At 36.3% G+C, this 21,840-nt stretch overlaps 1 protein-coding gene across 15 annotated transcripts in view; it reads left to right on the plus strand.

Annotated features, from left to right (window-relative positions):
- CEP126 (centrosomal protein 126) overlaps positions 1-21,840 on the plus strand; it is a 156,882-nt gene that overhangs the window by 41,041 nt on the left and 94,001 nt on the right. The window contains exon 7 of one of the 15 annotated variants that reach the window (XM_073239382.1): positions 2,566-11,138. The exons of the other annotated variants lie outside the window; for them this stretch is intronic. Within the exon in view, the coding sequence (XP_073095483.1) occupies positions 2,566-2,603 (38 nt within the window). The 3' untranslated portion in view covers positions 2,604-11,138. Of the gene's footprint in view, positions 1-2,565; positions 11,139-21,840 lie in introns of those variants that run through there. 15 annotated transcript variants of the gene reach the window in all.

The raw sequence follows: 21,840 nt of genomic DNA on the forward strand, positions 1-21,840 counted from the left end.
AGTCTGAGCTAATCAGAAAAAATATTAGGAAATACAGTTTCCCAAAAGCTTAAGCATTGGGTATCACATTAAAATTATGTTCTCATTCTATGATAAGAGAATATAATTTGTATGTTCATTTGGAGAATCATTTTTTTCCTAACATTTAATCAAAGGAGGTAGTTCTTGGAGTAGTTCTTTGTATGAGGGAAAATATAATAAATTTCAACATTTTTCTCCATATTTTCATGAAGAGAGAAATATTCACACTGTTGTATATGTCTATACTTCTTAATATAGTGATTATGCTTAGAAAATATAATACTAATGATACTAAATACTTTGTATGCTCAGGCATTCAAACTTTTTTTTTCAAAATGATTTAAATATTAACATTTCAAGTGAACTCTTTGCTAATACTGGATTCTAGTTCAATAAGCATCTATTCATTTTTTTCCTACTCTATTTGCCGGGTAATTTTTGTTCTCACACTAAGTGTTCCTGGAGTTGACAATTGTAGAGGGCATCTTGCTCTCTATTAGCATTTCCAGAACTCTCTAGCAAAATTCTCTAGTAAAACTCTATTCCAAGAAGCTCAACCATTCAACTTTACCACCTCCTGCCCTCTCAAGTCTGACCTCTCAAGTCATATCACCCATCAAAGATGAATTTGGCATCAGTTTCACAGTTTTCCATTCCATGTAGTCTTTGCCAATATATTTATAATTCAGCATTCATGGAGTTGAACAGTGCAACACCCTGATCTCTCTCAACCATTTCTCGTCTCTAATGACTTTCTATACCATTTTGTGTCAAGTTCCATTCCCTTTTTCATTTTCTTGACCTTGTCAACACCCATAGCTCCTCTCCTTCTAAAATCAGGAATTTGGTTTATCTCCTGCTCTCTGACTGCAGTGTGGTTTTTTCACAAGGATATTTAGATCAATGCAATAGAATAGAGTCCAGAAAAAGACCTACATGTTTAAATTTTGGGTAAAGATGGTACTTTGTGCCAAGGAGAAAAAACTTGCTTTTCCATTAAATGACGTTGTGTCAACTGAATGATTACATAGGATTAGTAAAATGACCTCACATCTTACACAAAAATCAATTCCAAGTGAAATGTAGATATAAATATGGAAAGTGAAAAAGAAATGCTTCTAGAAGATAACATAGGGATTATGTTTACAACCTTAGGATGGGCAAAGATTTCTTAGACATAAAAAGCACTAACAGTTAAGAAGATCCATAGATTATACATTAAAATTAGAAACTTTTTTATCCAAAAATACCATTAAGTTATTTAAAAGGCAAATCACAAAGTGAGAGAAGATATTTGTAATGCATAATACTGACAAAGAGCTCCTACCCAGAGTATGTAAAGAGCACCTACAACCAATAAGAAAAAGATTTCCCACTTACATCAGTCAGGATTCAACCAGAGAAGCAGAAACAGTAAGATATATTAAGATTTATTGCAAGGGTTGGCGTACATGAATACAGGGCTGACTAAGCAAGTCTGAATGTTTTATGGCAGGCCAGGTCAGAACTCACAAAGCTAGACTAAAGTTGCTATCTACAAACAGAACTTTTTATTCTCTTAAGGAAGTTCCAGTCGCTTTTAAGGCCTTTGAACTGACTGAATCAGGGATACATAGATTATTTATGGTAATCTCCCCTAGTTAAAGCAAACTGATTATGGACTTTAATAGCATATACAATTACTTCCACAGCAACACCTGTGTTAGTGCTTGAAACACTAAGTGACACATCAAAAACACAATCACATTTTTTTTAAAAAAGGCAAAATATTTCAATAAGCTTTTCTTGAAGGAGGATATCCAAATGGTCAATAAACATATGAAAAGATCTCAGCCTCAGTCCACAGGAAAATTCACATTAAAACAATTAGATGTAACTACACACATCAGAATGGCTAAAATTAAAAAGATACAATATTAAGTGTTGATTAAAATGTGTAACACTAAAAAACTTCCATGTCTACTAAGGTTGAATATATGCATACCCTATGACCCAGCAATTCCAGTACAACAGAAATAGATTGTATATATGCATGTGTGTATGTCAGAAATTCATTCATATGTAAACCAAAAGATGTACAAGAACTTTCATAGCAGCTTTATAGCCAGAACCTGGGATGATCTCCAATGTCCTTCCACACTACAATATATAAAGTAAAATTCCATTGTTCATTCAATGAAATACCATAATTCAAATGAATGAGCCACTGCTAACAAACAGTAGCATCTATGAATCTCACTCCGTAATATTGTACAAAAGAAACCAGTCATAAAAACACATTATATTCCATTTCTATCAGGTTCAAGAACAGTTAAAAGTGTGGTAAGCAGTATGTGGAAAATAGTAATGATGGAAGTTTTTTCAGTGCTGATAATGTTCTGTTTCTTGACTTAGGTGGCTGTGCAATCTGGGTGTGTGTGTGTGTATATAATCAGTACTTATAATTTGTGCATGTTTCTATAGGTGGTTATTTAGTTTTTTTAAAATCCAAATGATGTTAGCATATTAAATACTTGAAATCTGATTTTTTTTTTCCTTTCCCAGGAAGTATTAAAAATACCTTCAAGGAATCAAAAATGTGATTACTGGAAAAGACCAAAGATATAATTGAGTTTAACTCCCATATTTTATGGATGAGGAAATTGACAAACATAATATGAAATTATATAGGCCCAAGATGACATGACTAGTAAAAACCAAGCCAGGATTTTCTATTATGGCTCCAGAGTTCTTAACTTAGAATAAATCTAGTTTTCATGAGATCAGAAATTTAATCAGAGACACTAAAGCAAATTATTCTAAGTAAAAATTAGATAGCATTTACTATGTGCCAATCACTATTTTAAGCACTTTACATATGGAAACAAATCAAATTCTCCCCATTAACTGTGTGAGGTAAATAGTATTATTCCCATTTTATAAATGAGGAAACTGAGGCAGACAGAATATTAATAACTTATCTAAGTCACACAGCTAGTATAAATGGCATGACAGGATTAAAATGCAAGCATTCTGTATCTAGCATCTGTGCTCTTAACTACTTTGCCATTATGCTTGTTTAAAAAAAAAACTGAGGGGATGGAGGTGTTATCATTTTGCAATAGATATGTGTATCTAATCATCAAATTGTACACCTTAAACTTACATATGTTATATATCAATGATATCTCAAAAGAGGTGGAAAATGTAAATTAAATTTTAAAACTGAATAATCACAATTTTTCAATGATATACATTTTTAAAGTAGTACAATGATCTATACTAGTTTGTGGAAGGCACACAGTAACAAAGGAAGTCATTAATAAAATGGAGAATGGAGTTAAGATTCAAAATCGTCTTTACTAACTGAAATAATAAACCAAAACTAATAAAGTTCCATTTAGCAGAGATAACTGTAAAGTCATGTATTTGCATTGTTTATTTTCATAAGTTTTCCATTGTGAAATATCTTACATAGTAAAGAATGTATATAATATATAAGAATAAGTTAGACTAATAATAAATAATAAAAGAAGAATCTTGTGCCCACCACTGTTTTAGAAATAGAAAATTACTGACAAAGTGTCCCTCCTCAATTACATCCCCTTTCTTTCTTATAAAAATGACCATATATGGAATTCTATTAATTATTCCATGCTTTTCTTTATACTTTTGCTTCATGTTAATGTATCTCAGTATATTATTTAGTTTTGCCAAGTTTTGTAACTTACATAATTAGACCCATTTCATCTATGTTCTTCCATGATTTGCTTTGGAGAAAAGCAGTCAGTTTTGATTTTTAGATTCATTGTTACTGATTGATTCAACTGTATTTCATTTGTTGCATAGAAAACAGTATAGAAATTTTATTGCTGCCCAAATGATCTCCCTAGAAACTAAACATTTAGCATATATATACTTTAGCATACTTAGAATATCCATATGGATGGGAATAAATGTAATAGAGTGATTTTAAACTATAGGTCATGACTCAGCAAATTATGAAATTAATGAGTGGTGATCAGAATTTTTCTAATTAAAGTTCATTACTGTATTACATTCCATTATATGAATGCACAAAAGTTTTTCTTTGTTCTATCACTGGATATTTGGGTCACTTCTAGTTTCTTGCTTTAATGAATAATACTTCTAGAAACAGCTCTGTATGTCTGTCAGTACACATGTTGCTGGGTCATAGGGTATGTGTACTTTTACCTTTACTAGGTGATGCCAAATTATTTTCCAGAGCAATGTATGAAAGCCTCTTTATTACATTGTCATCAAAACTCTGACAGTCCTAATTTTTAGTGTTTTCAGTCTTATGAGTGAGAAAGAGTATCTAATTATAATAATTTGCATTGATCTAATAACAAATGACTTGAGCATTTTTATATGTTTATTCACTATTTGCATTTTCTATTCTATGGAGTGTCTGCTCTTTGTTTTTCTCTTTCCTTATTGATAGAAATTGATTATATATTCTAGGACTGTATATCAGTTATCAGTTATATGTTCAATTATTTTCTGCCAGTTTGTGATTTATAGTTTCATTCTTCTTGAGGAGTAAAAGTTCATTTGGATGTGGTCTTTTCCTTTGCAACTTGCTTGTATGTGCTTAGTATTTTTTTAATTTTATGGCTCCAAGAAGAAAGTTATCTGTCTTGCCAACTTTTCTTTAAAGAACCGTGAAGAAATCTGCGCAAAACTCAACCAGAAGTAAATGAAGGGGTAAAAATTGTATGGATGTTTTCAGCTCAGCATAAAGAAGGATTTGAGCTAAAACCACTGAGAGTAGAAGAGGATCCCCCACGGGGTAGTGGCTCCCCATCACTGTACCATTCAAGCAGACGTTAAATGTCAACCTGTTTGTAATTTATAACTAAAAGAATAGTTAACATCTAAGATCTCTTCAAAAGCTATCATTCTGTGAGTCTCCAGAATGTTCCCTTACATTTATAATTAGGAGTACTATGGATTTTTTAATATACTTTATTAAGGATTAGTAGCTTTATTTTGAGTTTTTGTAGTAAACTTAATCAACTCTGTAATTTTCATGAGACTAGAATTTGGCCAGAGATGCCAGTGCAAACTACATTATTTTTGCAAAAATAGCAAGGTTCTCAGCCATTATATAATTAGATAATATTTAAGAACATATATGTGAATGGAACAATACATAAACAGTTTAAGCATATACTGTATCTGTTTCTGGAATCAGTAATCTACAATCCACAAAACTGAACATCTACACAAAGAACAATAAAACACAAAAACAAATAACTAGGCATCAAATCAAGAAAGTACTCAAATGTTGGTAGATCTTCCCTCCAGAAGATTTATGAACACACTGAAGGAAGGGAAAAATCTGGACACAACAGTCATGCGGCCAATGATATTTTCATTTAAGGTACTTTTAAAGCTCTTACAGTGAAAAGATATGGACTTTACATCATTTAGAAGACAATTCCAAGCATAGAAAACAGTATGGAAATTTTATTGCTGCCCAAATGATCTCCCTAGAAACTATAACATTAAGCATATATATACTTTAGCATACTTAGCATATCCATATGGGTGGGAATAAATATAACAGAGTGATTTTAAACTATAGGTCATGACTCAGTGAATTATGAAATTAATGAGTGGTGATCAGAATTTTTTAATGAAATATAATTGTCAAATAATGTTCTAGAATAGAAATTAACAGAGAGCATCATACATGGTGGGGAGAACATGTTTCACAAACCGTATATTCATCCTAGACCACAATGCAAAATATATTTCTTCTGTGAGACACAGTAAATCAGAATGCAAGTTACTTGCATAGAGGATAAGAGCTAGAATTTAGATTTTGAAGACTTAACTACTTGGAGTTAAATCCCAGCCTTTCCCTTTACTGGCTCTGTGACCTTGGGCAATTTACTTATCCCCTGTGAGCCTTAATTTCTTTATCTGTAAAAACAGTGGTGATAACAGTGTCTATAACCCTAGGAACAATGCCTAGACAATTGTAAATGTTCGATCAATATTATCTAGAATTTAAAAAAGATGACGGAGTGGGAAGGCAAGTTGGAAATCTCCCAAAAACACATAAAAATAGAAAATAGAGCAAATACAATAAAACCTGAAAATGATCTGAAGACTGCAGAACAGACCACCTACACTTGGGGAAGAAGAGAAGACCACACAGAAAAGAGAAAAGTGGCAGAGCCACCATCGAGTGGGACTGAAGCCCTCCCCCAAACCCAGCCCACAGGCAAGAGAAAGAGGAACAGAGTGGAGAGGATAGGAGCCCAGGAGCACTGCACACATGGCCCTGGAGATCTGCTCTGGGAGCGCAAGTCCACATTACACTAGGTTTCTGGTGATTAGCAAGGCTGGACACTAGGGGCAGCTGGAGCACTCTGGGAGGCTGAGACTTCAGTCACTTGTGGAGGACAGGTATATTCCACCAGTCCTGAGACCCAAAGAAGAGGTGGCAATTTGAAAGGCTTGCCAGCAGTGGGAGGAAAGCCAGAGAGGCAAGGGTTGGGTGAAGCTCTCCCCTCAGGAGAAAGGGCAGGTGCATGATACCTCCCCAGCCCTTGGCCCAATAGGTCAGGAACTCTCAGGAGCCCCAGACACTCCATAGCCCTCGCTGGTGACTCAAACCTGAGACACCTCCCTGAGTGCACTGCTGGTGAACCAAAACTCAGCCCAGCAACATGTCAGACTTTGATGTCTGGCAAGCAGAGGAACACACAGCTTTCTCAGTCCCCATTTAGCCCACTGGGGAAGTGCCTGCAGGAGCCAGTCCCAAAAGCTAATTCCTCCCCAGGCCAAGTGCTGCATGTCCCACCCAGCCCTAAAGTCACACAACATCCCTGCCCACCAGCCCTATTAACTCTGCAGTCCTGCCAGTGCTACAGGTCAGGCAGAGGGCAGTGCTGCCCACAGCCTTCCCAGCAGAGCCTTCTGCTCAGATCACAAAGGTGGCAGAGGCAAACTGCCAGCACTGCAGACTCAGACCACTACCAGCAGACAGAAAGGCAGCCTCACCCACTACACACCAACAACACCTGGGGCTCTTGCAAAGTAGAACCAGCCACTGGAGAATAAAGAGTCTTGAGTTTCTGGGCACGATAGGATCCTCCATAAAACTATTACTCTATAGGCCAGGAAGCATAGCAAATCCATCTAATACAAAGGAAGAAATACAGACACCCTGAAAAAATGAGGGGCAGAGCAATATGTTTCAAACAAAACTACAGGACAAGACACCAGAGGAAGGCTAAATGAAACAGAGATCACCAATCTTCTTGATGAAAGATTTCAAAGCAACTGTCATAAACATGCTGACTGATTTACAGAAAAATATTCAAGTTTCCAGGGAGGACTTTAACAAAAAAAAAAAAAAAAAAAGCTGAAAAAGAGCCACTCAGAGCTGAAGAATGCAGTAACTGAAATGAAACATACAATGGCAGATTGAAGTGTAGATTACTGCAAGTAGAGGAGACAATCAATGAAATGGAAATTAGATAACAGGAACACATTGAAGCTGAGGAACAGAGAGAAAATGATCTCTAGGAATGAAAGAATGATAAGACAGCTACATGACCAATTCAAACAAAACAATATTCATATAATGGGTATCAGAAGAAGAGAGAGAGAAAAGGATAAAAAGTCTCTATGAGAAATCATTGTTGAAAGCTTCCCCAGTGTAGAGAAGGAAATAGACACTCAGGTCAAGGAAGCTCAGAGAGTCCCTTACAAAAGGAACCCGAATAAGACAACACCAAGACATATAATAATTAAAATGGCAGAGATCAAGGATAAGGAGAGTATCGGTAGTGCTAGAGAGAGAAAAAAGGTTATTTATAAAGGAAACCTCATCAGACTATCAGCAGACTTCTCAGCAGAAACTTTACAGTCCAGAAGGGGGTGGCATGAAACATTTAATGTACTGAAATAGAAGGAACTCCAAACAAGAATTCATTACCCAGCAAGATTATCATTTAAATTTGAAGCTGGGATTAAACAACTTCCAGATAAACAAAAGTTAAAGGAATTCACCACTACTAAGCCAGCCTTTCAAAATATGTTAGAGGAACAGCTATAGATGGAAATGTTCATAAGACTAAATAGCTTACACTAGTGAAAATAAACCCACAGTAAAGGTAATAGACCAGTTAATTCTAAAGCAAGTATAGAATTAAAACCAAAATCAACTATACACAAAATCAGTCAAGGGATACACAAAAAGTGCAGATTATAACATCTAATACATTAAGTGTGGAGGGGGAAGAAGAAGGAAAACACCTTTAGATTGTGTTTGAAAGAGAGTAATCAGCAATTTAAGATAGACTGTTATATAGTAAGGAAGCTATCCTTGAACCTTTGGTAACCACAAAACTAAAGCCATTCACGAAAAAAATTTAAAAAGAGAAACCCAATCACAATGCTAGTGAAAACTATCAAATAACAGGAAAGGAAGAAAGGAACAGAGAGGAGCTATAAGAACAATGAGAAAACAATAACAGAAGTACATACTTATCAATAATTAAATGTAAAATGAACTGGATGTACCCATCAAAAGACATAGAGTGGCAGAATGGTTAAAAAACAAAACTCATCTATATAGATGCAATATACTCCCTACAAGAGACATATTTCATACCCAAAGACATACACAGACTAAAAGAAAATGGGTGGAAAAAGATTTCATGCAAATAATAGGGAGAGAAAAGCAGTAGTAGCGGTAATAGTATCAGACAAAATTGATTTCAAAACAAAGTAACAAGAGACAAGGACATGACATGATGAAAAAGGGGTCAGTCCAACAAGAGGATATAACCATTAATATCTGTGTATCCAACATAGGAGTACCTAAATATGTAAGCTAAATACTAACAGAATTAAAGGGGAAAATAGATCGCAACACATTCATTTTAGGAGACTTCAAAACACCACTCACATCAATAGATCAACCACACAGAAAATAAATAAGGAAACAGAAGCACAGAACAATACATTAGATCAGATGGACTTACCAGATATCTACAGAACATTCCACCCAAAAGCAGCAAGACAGATGTTGCCTCAGATGTACATGGAATGTTCTGCAGAATAGATCACATACTACACCACAAAAAGGCCCTTGGTAAATTCAGAATGATTGAAATTGTATCAAGCAGCTTCTCAGACCATGATGGTTTGAAACTAGAAATAACTTACAAAAGGAAACAAGCCTACTGACACACAAAGGCTAAACAACATGCTTCTAAATAATCATTTAATCGATGAACAAGTTAAAACAGGAATCAAGCAATACATGGAGACAAATGAAAGCAAAAACAACAGTCCAAAATTTGTGGGAGGTGGCAAAGTCAATTCTAAGAGAGCTGTGCATAGCAAAAAAGGCCTACCTCAGGAAACAAGAACAATCCTAAATAAACAGTCTAAACTCACAATTAAACTACAAAAAGAAAAACAAATGAAGCCCAAAGGTGGTAGAAGGAGGGATATAATAAAGATCAGAGGAGAAATAAATAATAAAGAAGAATAAAACAATGGGCAAAAAATCATAAAAATAAGAGCAGGTTCTTTGAGAAGATAAACAAAATAGATAAATCCCTAGCCAGACTTACCAAGAAAAGAAGAGTACAAACATAAAGTCAGAAATGATGAAGGAATAATCACAACAGATACCACAGAAATGCAAAGAATTTAACTAGAGAATACTATGAAAAACTATATGCCAACAAATTGGACTACCTAGATGAAATGGGAAAATTCCTAGAAAAATACAGCATTCTAAGATTGACTCAGGAAGAAACAGAAAGTATGAACAGACAAATTACCAACACTGAAATCAAATTGGTAATCAAAAACTCTGAAAAAAAATACCCTAAAGATGGTGGCGTGAGAGGAGAGACAGAAGCTTCCTCCAAAAGCCATATACAATTAGAAAATATAGTTGGCACAACTAATCCTGAGAGAGCAACAGGAAAGAGGACTGCGCCAGACTGCACACACCTGGAGAAAAGAGCAGACCTCATGGAACAGGGTAACGTATCAGAGCCATGGACCAGTGAGACCCAAGCCCTTCCCTGACCCCAGCTCACCGGTGGGAGTAAGAGAAATGGAACATGGAGAGAGTGGAAGGTCTGGGACTGCTGAATACCTAGCTCTGGAGATCTGCTCTGAGAGCACAAACCTACATTTCATGGTGCTTTCATGATACTCATGCGATTATGGGGTTGGAAAGCTAATACAGGCAGAATTCCTGGAGAGACTGAGATTCCAGCCACTTGTGGAAAGCAGGGATCCATATCTGGCTGCTCTGGGGCAAAAGCTTATACCTGTGGGCTTGGCCCACTGGTTCAGGCAGTGGAGACAGGCACAGCAGCCGGGAAGCAGGAAACAGCTCTTTCCTCCCCCCTGGCACCAATACCGCTCCCCTGTGACCGCCAACATTGCTTCAGGGGCTGAGCAACTCCAGAGTAGAGTTTCTGGATATGAGAGGGTGCTATATACAAATATGAAACACCGAAAAAACCTGGTCCAGAGTAAAATTATTAATACAACTCTCAAGAAAGATTTAAATGACATGAACCTCATGAAACTTCCTGAAAGGGAGTTCAAAATAAAAATCATCAACACGCTAATGGAAGTATGGAAAGACATCCAAGAACTCAGGAATGAATTCAGGTCAGAGATCCAATCATTGAAGAGCGTGGTGGAGGGTATTAAAAGTAGGTTGGATACAGTGGAGGAGACGGTAAATGAAATAGAAACTAGAGAAGAGGAATACAAAGAAGCTGAGGCACACAAAGAAAAAAGGATCTCTAAGAATGAACTGTGTGACCAATCAAAATGGAACAATATTCACATTATAGGGATACTAGAAGAAGAAGAGAGAGAAAGGGATAGAAAGTGTCTTTGAGGAGGTAATTGCTGAAAACTTCCCCAATCTGAGGAAGGAGACAGTCTCTCAGGCCATGGAGTTGCACAGATCTCCCAATACAAGGGACCCAAGGAAGATAACACCAAGACATATAATAATAAAATTGGCAAAGATCAAGGATAAGGACAGACTTTTAAAAGCAGCCAGAGAGAGAAATATGATCACATACAAAGGAAAGCCCATCAGGCTAACATTAGACTTCTCAGCAGAAACCTTACAGGCCAGAAGGGAGGGGCATGATGTACTTAATGCAATGAAGCAGAAGGGCCTGGAACCAAGATTATTTTATCTGGCAAAATTATCATTTAAATTTGAAGGAGGGATTAAACAATTTCCAGATAAGCAAAAGCTGAGAGAATTTACCTCCCACAAACCATCTCTACAGTCTATTTTGGAGGGACTGCTATAGATGGAAGTATTCCTAAGATTTATTAGCTGTCACCAGAGGTAATAAAACCACAGTAAAGAAAGTAGAACAGCTAATTACAAAGCAGATACAAAATAAATTTAACTATCCCCAAAGTCATTCAAGGGATAAACAAAGAGTACAGAATATGATACCTAATATATAAAGAATAGAGGAGGAAGAAAAACAAGGGGAAAAAACAAAGAACCTTTTTTTTGTGTGTGTGTGCTCGGACCACTGGTTCAGGCAGTGGAGACAGGCACAGCAGCCATATTGTATTTGTAACAGCATATTAAGTGAGTTAACTTAGACTCTTAGGTAGTAAGGAACTTAACCTTCAACCTTTGGTAACCATGAATCTAAAGCCTGCAATGGCAATAAGTACATATCTTTGAATAACCACCCTAAATGTAAATGGACTGAATGAACCAATCAAAAGACACAGAGTAATAGATTGGACAAAAAAGCAAGACCCATTATATGCTGCTTACAAGAGACTCACCTCAAACCTAAAGACATGCACAGACTAAAAGTCAAGGTATGGAAAAAGATATATCATGCAAACAACATGGAGAAAAAAGCAGTACTAGCATCACACAAAATAGACTTCAAAACAAAGAAAGTAACAAGAGATAAAGAAGACATTACATAATCATAAAGAGACTCACCTCAAACCTAAAGACATGCACAGACTAAAAGTCAAGGTATGGAAAAAGATATATCATGCAAACAACATGGAGAAAAAAGCAGTACTAGCATCACACAAAATAGACTTCAAAACAAAGAAAGTAACAAGAGATAAAGAAGACATTACATAATCATAAAGGGGTCAGTCCAACAAGAGGATATAACCATTATAAATATATATGCACCCAATACAGGAGAACCAGAATATATGAAACAAATACTAACAGAAGTAAAGAAGGAAATAGAATGCAATGCATTCATTTTACGACACGTCAACACACCACTCACTCCAAAGGACAGATCCACTAGACAGAAAATCAATAAGGATGTAGAGGCACCGGACAACACACTACAACACATGGACCTAATACACATCTATAGAACTCTACATCCAAAAGCAAAAGGATACACATTCTTCTCAAGTGCACATGGAACATTCTCCAGAATAGACCACATACTAGGCCACAAAAAGAGCCTCAGTACATTCCAAACGACTGAAATTCTACCAAACAACTTTTCAGAACACAAAGGTATAAAACCTTTGTGGAAATAAATTTTACAAAGAAAGCAAAAACGCTCACATGAAGGCTTAACAACATGTTCCTAAATAATCAACGAATCAATGAACAAATAAAAATAGAGATCAAGCAATATATGGAAACAAATGACAACAACACAAAGCCCCAACTTCTGTGGGACACAGTGAAAGCAGTCTTAAGAGGAAAGTATATAGCAATCCAGACATATTTAAAGAAGGAGGAACAATCCCAAATGAATAGTCTAAACTCATAATTATCAAAACTGGAAAAAGAAGAACAAATGAGGCCTAAAGTCAGCAGAAGGAGGGACATAATAAAAATCAGAGAAGAAATAAATAAAATTGAGAAGAATAAAACAATAGAAAAAATCAATGAAACCAAGAGCTGCTTCTTTGAGAAAATAAACAAAATAGATAAGACTCTAGCCAGACTTTTTAAGAGAAAAAGAGAATCAACAGACATCAACAAAATCAGAAATGATAAAGAAAACATCATGATGGACCCCACAGAAATACAAACAATTATTAGACACTACTATAAAAACTTATATGCTAAAAAGCTGGAAAACCTAGAAGAAATGGACAATTTCCTAGAAAAATACAATCTTCCAAGACTGACCAAGAGAGAAACATAAAATCTAAACAGACCAATTACCAGCAATGAAATTGAAGGGGTAATCAAAAAACTACCCAAGAACAAAACCCCTCGGCCAGTTGAATTTACCTTGGAATTTTATCAGACATACAGAGAATACATAATACCCATACTCCTTAAAGTTTTCCAAAAAATAGAAGAGAGAATACTCACAAATTCATCTTATGAAGACAACATCACCCTAATGCCAAAACCAGGCAAAGACCCCACCAAAAAAGAAAATTACAGACCAATATCCCTGATGAATATGGATGCAAAAATACACAACAAAATATTAGCAAACCAAATTCAAAAATACATCAAAAGGATCATACACCATGACCAAGTGGGATTCATCCCAGGGATGCAAGGACGGTACAACATTTGAAAATCCATTAACATCATCCACCACATCAACAAAAAGGAGGACAAAAACCACATGATCATCTCCATAGATACTGAAAAAGCATTCGACAAAATTCAACATCCATTCATGATAAAAACTCTCAGCAAAATCAGTATAGAGGGCAAGTACCTCAACATAATAAATGCCATATATGATAAACCCACAGCCAACATCATACTCAACAGCAAGAAGCTGAAAGCTTTTCCTTTAAGATCAGGAATAAGACAGGGATGCCCACTCTCCCCACTGTTATTCAACACAGTACTGGAGGTCCTAGCCATGGCAATTAGACAAAACAAAGAAATACAAGGAATCCAGATTGGTAAGGAAGAAGTTAAACTGTCACTATTTACAGATTACATGATATTGTACATAAAAAACCCTAAAGACTCCACTCCAAAACTACTAGAACTGATATCCAAATACAGCAAAGTTGCAGGATACAAAATCAACACACAGACATCTGTGGCTTTCCTATACACTAAAAATGAACCAATAGAAAGAGAAATCAGGAAAGCATCAAAAAGAATAAAATACCTAGGAATAAACCTAACCAAAGAAGTGAAAGACCTATATACCCTGTAAACTATAAGACACTCTTAAGAGAAAATAAAAAGGACACAAACAAATGGAAACTCATCCCATTCTCTTGGCTAGGAAGAATTAATATTGTCAAAATGGCCATCCTGCCCAAAGCAATATACAGATTCGATGCAATCCCTATCAAATTACCAACAGCATTCAAACTGGAACAAATAGTTCTAAAATTCATATGGAAACACCAAAGACCCTGAATAGCCAAAGCAATCCTGAGAAGGAAGAATAAAGTGGGTGGGGGGGATCTCACTCCCCAACTTCAAGCTCCACTACAAAGCCACAGTAATCAAGACAATTTTGTACTGGCACAAGAACAGAGCCACAGACCAGTGGAACAGAATAGAGACGCCAAACATTAACACAAACATATATGGTCAGTTAATATATGATAAAGGGGCCATGGACATACAGTGGTGAAATAACAGTCTCTTCAACAGTTGGTACTGGCAAAACTGGACAGCTACATGTGAGAGAATGAAACTGTATCACTGTCTTACCCCATACACAAAAGTAAATTCAAAGTGGATCAAAGACCTGAATGTAAGTCATGAAACCATAAAATTCTTAGAAAAAAACAAAGGCAAAAATCTGTTGGACCATAAACATGAGCAACTTCTTCATGAACATATCTCCCTGGGCAAGGGAAACAAAAGTAAAAATGAACAAGTGGGACTACATCAAGCTGAAAAGCTTCTGTACAGCAAAGAACACCATTAACAGAACAAAAAGGCATCCTACAATACGGGAGAGTATATTCGTAAATGACAGATCCGTTAAAGGGTTGACAGCCAAAATATATAAAGAGCTCACGCATCTCAAGAAACAAAAAGCAAACAATCCAATTAAAAAATGGGCAGAGGAGCTGAACAGACAGTTCTCCAAAGAAGAAATTCAGATGGCCAACAGACACATGAAAAGATGGTCCACATCGCTAGTCATCAGAGAAATGCAAATTAAAACCACAATGAGATATCACCTCACACCAGTAAGGATCGCCACCATCCAAAAGACAAACAACAACAAATGTTGGTGAGGTTGTGGAGAAAGTGGAACGCTCCTACACTGCTGGTGGGAATGAAATTAGTTCAACCATTGTGGAAAGCAATATGGAGGTTCCTCAAAGAGATCAAAATAGAAATACCATTTAACCCAGGAATTCCACTTCTAGGAATTTACCCTAAGAATGCAGCAGCCCAGTTTGAAAAAGACAGATGCACCCCTATGTTTATCAAAGCACTATGTACAATAGCCAAGAAATGCAAGCAACCTAAGTGTCCATCAATAGATGAATAGATAAAGAAGATGTGGTACATACACACAATGGAATATTATTCAGCCATAAGAAGAAAACAAATCCTACCATTTGCAATAGCATGGATGGAGCTAGAGGGTATTATGTTCAGTGAAATAAGCCAGGCAGAGAAAGAGAAGTACCAAATGATTTCACTCATCTGAGTATAAGAACAAAGAAAAACTGAAGGAACAAAACAGCAGCAGTATCACAGAACCCAAGACTGGACTAACAGTTACTAAAGGGAAAGGGACTGGAGAGGATAGGTGGAAAGGGAGGGATAAGGGTGGGGAAAAAGAAAGTGGGCATTATGATTAGCATGTATAACATAGGGGGGTATACAGGGATGTCTGTGCCACACATAGAAGACAAGTAGTGATTTTACAGCATCTTGCTACGGTGATGGACTGTGACTACAATGGGGTTTGTGGGGAGGACTTGGTGATGTTGGAGTCTAGTAAACATAACTTTAAACAATATAAATAAATAAATAAAATTTTAAAAATCTAGATCCAGATAGCTTCACAGCTGAATTCTATTACACATTTAAAGAGCTAATACCATCCTTCTTAAAGTATTCGAAAGTAGAAGAGTAAGAAATCCTTCCAAAGTCATTCTATGAGGCCAGCATCACTCTAATATGAAAACCAGAAAAAGATATCACACACAAAAAAATTAAGGACCAATGTCCCTGAGGAACATAGATGCAAAAATTCTCAACAAAATATTAGCACACTGAGTTCAAAAATACATCAAAAAAATCATCCTCCATGACCAAGTTGGATTTATTCCAGGAATGCAAGAATGGCACAATATTCAGAAATAAATATCATGCACCACATTTTTTTTGAGAGGGCATCTCTCACATTTATTGATCAAATGGTTGTTAACAACAATAAAATTCTGTATAGGGGAATCAATGCACAATCATCAATCAACTCTAAGCCTAATTCTCAACAGTCTCCAATCTTCTGAAGCATGAAGAACAAGTTCTTATAGGGTGAACAAGTTCTTACATAGTGAATTAAGTTCTTACATGGGGAACAGTGCAAGGGCAGTCATATCACAGAAACTTTTGGTTTTGATCATGCATCATGAACTATAAACAATCAGGTCAGATATGATTATTCATTTGATTTTTATACTTGATTTATATGTGAATCCCACATTTCTTCCTTAGTTTTTTTTTTAATAAAATGCTGAAGTGGTAGGTAGATGCAAGATAAAGGTAGAAACCATAATTTAGTGCTGTAAGAGGGCAAATGTAGATGATCAGGTCTGTGCCTATAGACTAAGTATTAATCCAAGCTAGACAAGGGCAACAAAACATCCACAGATGCAGAAGATTTCTCCCAAAACAAGGCGGGTGAGGTTCTAAACCTCACCTCTGTTGATCCCCAATTTCTCACCTGATGGCCCCCCTGCAACTGTGCCTGTCTTAGGTTGTTCCTCCCTTGAGGAATCTTACCCATCTCTGGCTAAACAGCCATCTTCCAGGGCCATACAGGGAAATGTAAAGTTGGTAAGTGAGAGAGAAGGAATATTCTTTGAAAAGGTTAGCTTCTACTTCTTTGCAGATTTATGCCCTGTGGCTTCTTTGCCCAGCATTTGTCTTGAGGTATCTTTACTACTTGGAAGACTTAATGATATTTGGTCATTTTCAATATGAGGCATGAATTCTATTAAAGGGCTGTAAATAGGAAGGAAGAAGAAAAGCTATAAAAGTAGCAGATAGAAGAAAACCTGGGAAGATTGATTATTTCTTTGACATAACTTCTTGTAGAGTTATGCATGTATAGGTTTTAACAAACTACTAATTAAATTGTGTACACACATTAACAGAATAGGAATACAGATACATAACAAAAGCAGATCTACAATTATCAGCCATATCCAGTGAAACCAAGAAAACCAGTTAGGTACCCTAGGCATTTGTGAAAACTTAATCAATAATATGATGGATATTGTCTAACTGAATTTGAATAGTTAGAGAAAAATCAGACAAATTAAAACAACACATTCCTGGGAACTGTTCACATCCCATATGTTCTTTTAACAGTAGACAGTCTATAGTCACACAATTTTGGAGCACTGCAACTTGCACTTCTCCTAATTCTAGGTTGAGTTCCAACAATATAGATTCAGTCAAATTTGTTGTTTTACTGTATGCACAGGTCAGCTTAGATATCTCCTTCTTCATTCCAGTGGCAAGTCCAGGAACCAGCGGGATGAATGCAGCTACAACTGCAGTAGCGCCAGGACATTTGTTGAAGTTTTTTTGATGATAATCTTCTGGAATGACTCTTCCAGAGGATGTTGTTGTTGGAAGTTCTTCTTCATATCATATCTTAATTCGTTTTCTGGGTATCCAAATTAGGCTTTGATTCTCTGTATAAACACAAACAAACCCTTTGCCCACACTTTGATATGACCTTTATACCATTGTGAAGAACCTATTGGAGACCACCGCACAGGAACTGCTTTTTTTTAAGAGAAGGAAATATTATCAGAAAAATGTTCTTCCATAGCTGATCATCCGACACCCTTTAAAAGATCAAAATTAAGGATATGTAAAGCATGCATTAATCATTGATTTGCAATTAATTTTATCCTATCAGGGAGTAATCCCCCTTTTTTGTTATCATTAATCTATAATTACATGAAGAATCTTATGTTTACTAGGCTCTCCCCTACACCAAGTCCCCCCCCACAAACCCTATTACATTCACTGTCCATCAGCATAGCAAAACGTTGTAGAATCACTACTTGTCTTCTCTGTATTGCACAGCCCTCCCCTTTACCCCACACCCCACATTATATATGCCAATCAAAATACCCCCTTTCTTCTTCCCCGCCCTTATCCCTCCCTACCCTCCCATTCTCCCCACTCTCTCCCTTTGGTAACTGTTAGTCCCTTCCTGGGTTCTGTGATTCTGCTGCTGTTTTGTTCCTTCAGTTTTTCCTTTGTCCTTATACTCCACAGATGAGTGAAATCATTTGGTACTTGTCTTTCTCTGCTTCGCTTGTTTCACTGAGCATAATACCCTCTAGCTCGATCCATGTTGTTGCAAATAGTAGGATTTGTTTTCTTCTTATGGCTGAATAATATTCCATTGTGTATATGTACCACATCTTCTTTATCTATTCATCTATTGATGGACACTTAGGTTACTTCCATTTCTTGGCTATTGTAAATAGTGCTGCAATAAACATAGGGGTGCATCTGTCTTTTTCAAACTGGGCTGCTGCATTCTTAGGGTAAATTCCTAGAAGTGGAATTCCTGGGTCAAATGGTAAGTCTATTTTGAGCATTTTGAGGAACTTCCATACTGCTTTCCACAATGGTTGAACTAATTTACATTCCCACCAGCAGTGTAGGAGGGTTCCCCTTTCTCCACAACCTCGCCAACATTTGTTGTTGTTTGTCTTTTGAACGGTGGCAATCCTTACTGGTGTGAGGTGATATCTCATTGTGGTTTTAATTTGCATTTCTCTGATAACTAGCGATGTGGAGCATCTTTTCATGTGTCTATTGGCCACCTGAATTTCTTTTTTGGAGAACTGTCAGTTCAGTACCTCTGCCCATTTTTTAATTGGATTATTTGCTTTTTGTTTGTTGAGGTGTGTGAGCTCTTTATATATTTTGGATGTCAAGCCTTTATCAGATCTGTCATTTACGAATATATTCTCCCTTACTGTAGGGTCCCTTTTTGTTCTATTGATGGTGTTCTTTGCTGTACAGAATCTTTTCAGCATGACATAGTCCCACTTGTTCATTTTTGCTTTTGTTTACCTTGCCCGGGGAGATATGTTCATGAAGAAGTCACTAATGTTTATGTCCAAGATATTTTTGCCTGTGTTTTTTTCTAAGAGTTTTATGATTTCATGACTTACATTCAGGTCTTTGATCCATTTCGAATTTACATTGGTGTATGGGGTTAGACATTGGTCCAGTTTCATTGTCTTACATGTGGCTGTCCAGTTTTGCCAGCACCATCTGGTGAAAAGACTGTCATTTCCCCATTGTATGTCCATGGCTCCTTTATCAAATAGTAATTGATCATATATGTTTGGGTTAATGTCTGGAGTCTCTAATCTGTTCCACTGCTCTGTGGCTCTGTTCTTATGCCAGTACAAAATTGTCTTGATTACTATGGCTTTGTAGTAGAGCTTGAAGTTGGGGACTGAGATCCCCCCACTTTATTCTTCCTCAGGATTGCTTTGGCTATTCGGGGTCTTTGGTGTTTCCGTATGAATTTTTGAACTATTTGTTCCAGTTCATTGAAGAATGTTGGTGGTAATTTGACAGGGATTGCATCGAATCTGTATATTGCTTTGGGCAGGATGGCCATTTTGACAATATTAATTCTTCCTAGCCAAGAGCATGGGATGAGTTTCCATTTGTTAGTGTCCTCTTTAATTTCTCTTAAGAGTGTCTTATAGTTTTCAGGGTATAGGTCTTTCAGTTATTTGGATAGGTTTATTCCTAGGTATTTTATTCTTTTTGATGCAATTGTAATGAAATTGTTTTCCTGATTTCTCTTTAAATTGGTTCATTGTTAGTGTATAGGAAAGCCACAGATTTCTGTGTGTTGATTTTGTATCCTGCAACTTTGATGTATTCCGATATCAGTTCTAGTAGTTTTGGAGTGGAGTATTTAGGGTTTTTTATGTACAATATCATATCATCTGCAAATAGTGACAGTTCAACTTCTTCTTTACCAATCTGGATTCCTTGTATTTCTTTGTTTTGTCTAATTGCCATGGCTAGGACCTCCACTACTATGTTAAATAACAGTGGGAAGAGTGGGCATCCCTGTCTTATTCCCGATCTTAAAGGAAAAGCTTTCAGCTTCTCACTGTTGAGTATGATGTTGGCTGTGGGTTTATCATATATGGCATTTATTATGTTGAGGTACTTGCCCTCTATACCCATTTTGCTGAGAGTTTTTATCATGAATGGATGTTGAATTTTGTTGAATGCTTTTTCAGTATCTATGGAGATGATCATGTGGTTTTTGTCCTCCTTTTTGTTGATGTGATGGATGATGTTGATGGATTTTCAAATGTTGTACCATCCTTGCATCCCTGGGATGAGTCCCACTTAGTCGTGGTGTATGATCCTTTTGATATACTTTTGAATTCGGTTTGCTAGTATTTTATTGAGTATTTTTGCATCTGCATTCATCAGGGATATTGGTCTGTAATTTTCTTTTTTGGTGGGGTCTTTGCCTGGTTTTGGTATTGGTGATGTTGTCTTTTTAGAATGAGTTTGTGAGTATTCCCTCCTCTTATGTTTTTTGTAAAACTTTAAGAAGAATGGGCATTATGTCTTCTCTGTATGTCTGATAAATTTCCGAGGTAAATACATCTGGCCCAGGGTTTTGTTCTTGGGTAGTTTTTTGATAACCACTTCAATTTCTTTGCTTGTAATTGGTTTGTTTAACTTTTGTGTTTCTTCCTTGGTCAGTCTTGGAAGGTTGTATTTTTCTAGGAAGTTGTCCATTTCTTCTAGGTTTTCCAGCTTGTTAGCATACAGGTTTTCATAGTAGTCTTTAATAATTCTTTGTATTTCTGTGGAGTCTGTCGTGATTTTTCCATTCTCGTTTCTGATTCTGTTGATGTGTGTTGATTCTCTTTCTCTTAATAAGTTTAGGTAGAGGCTCATCTATTTTGTTTGTTTTCTCAAAGAAGCAGCTCTTGGTTTCATTGCTTTTTTCTATTGTTTTATTCTTCTCAATTTTATTTATTTCTTCTCTGATTTTTATTATGTCCCTCCTTCTGCTGACTTTAGGGCTCATTTGTTCTTCTTTTTCCAGTTTTGACAATTGTGGTGTTAGACTATTCATTTGGGATTGTTCTTCCTTCTTTAAGTGTGCCTGGATTGCTATATTCTTTCCTCTTAAGACTGCTTTCACTGCGTCCCACAGAATTTGGGGCTTTGCGTTGTTGTTGTGATATGTTTCCATATATTCTTTGATCTCTATTTAATTCATTCATTGATACATTGATTATTTAGGAGCATGTTCTTAAGCCTCCATGTGTTTCTGAGCCTTTTTGTTTTCCTTGTACAATTTATTTCTAGTTTTATACCTTTGTGGTCTGAAAAGTTGGTTGGTAGAATTTCAATCTTTTGGAATTTACTGAAGCTCTTTTTGTGACCTAGTATGTGGTCTATTCTGGAGAATGTTCCATGTGCACTTGAGAAGAATGTGTATCCTGTTGCTTTTGGATGTAGAGTTCTATAGATGTCTATTAGGACCATCTGTTCTAGTGTGTTGTTCAGTGCCTCCATGTACTTACTTATTTTCTGTCTGGTGGATCTATCCTTTGGAG

The sequence above is a fragment of the Manis javanica genome, chromosome 6, assembly GCF_040802235.1.
Source record: "Manis javanica isolate MJ-LG chromosome 6, MJ_LKY, whole genome shotgun sequence".
NCBI lineage: Eukaryota > Metazoa > Chordata > Mammalia > Pholidota > Manidae > Manis > Manis javanica.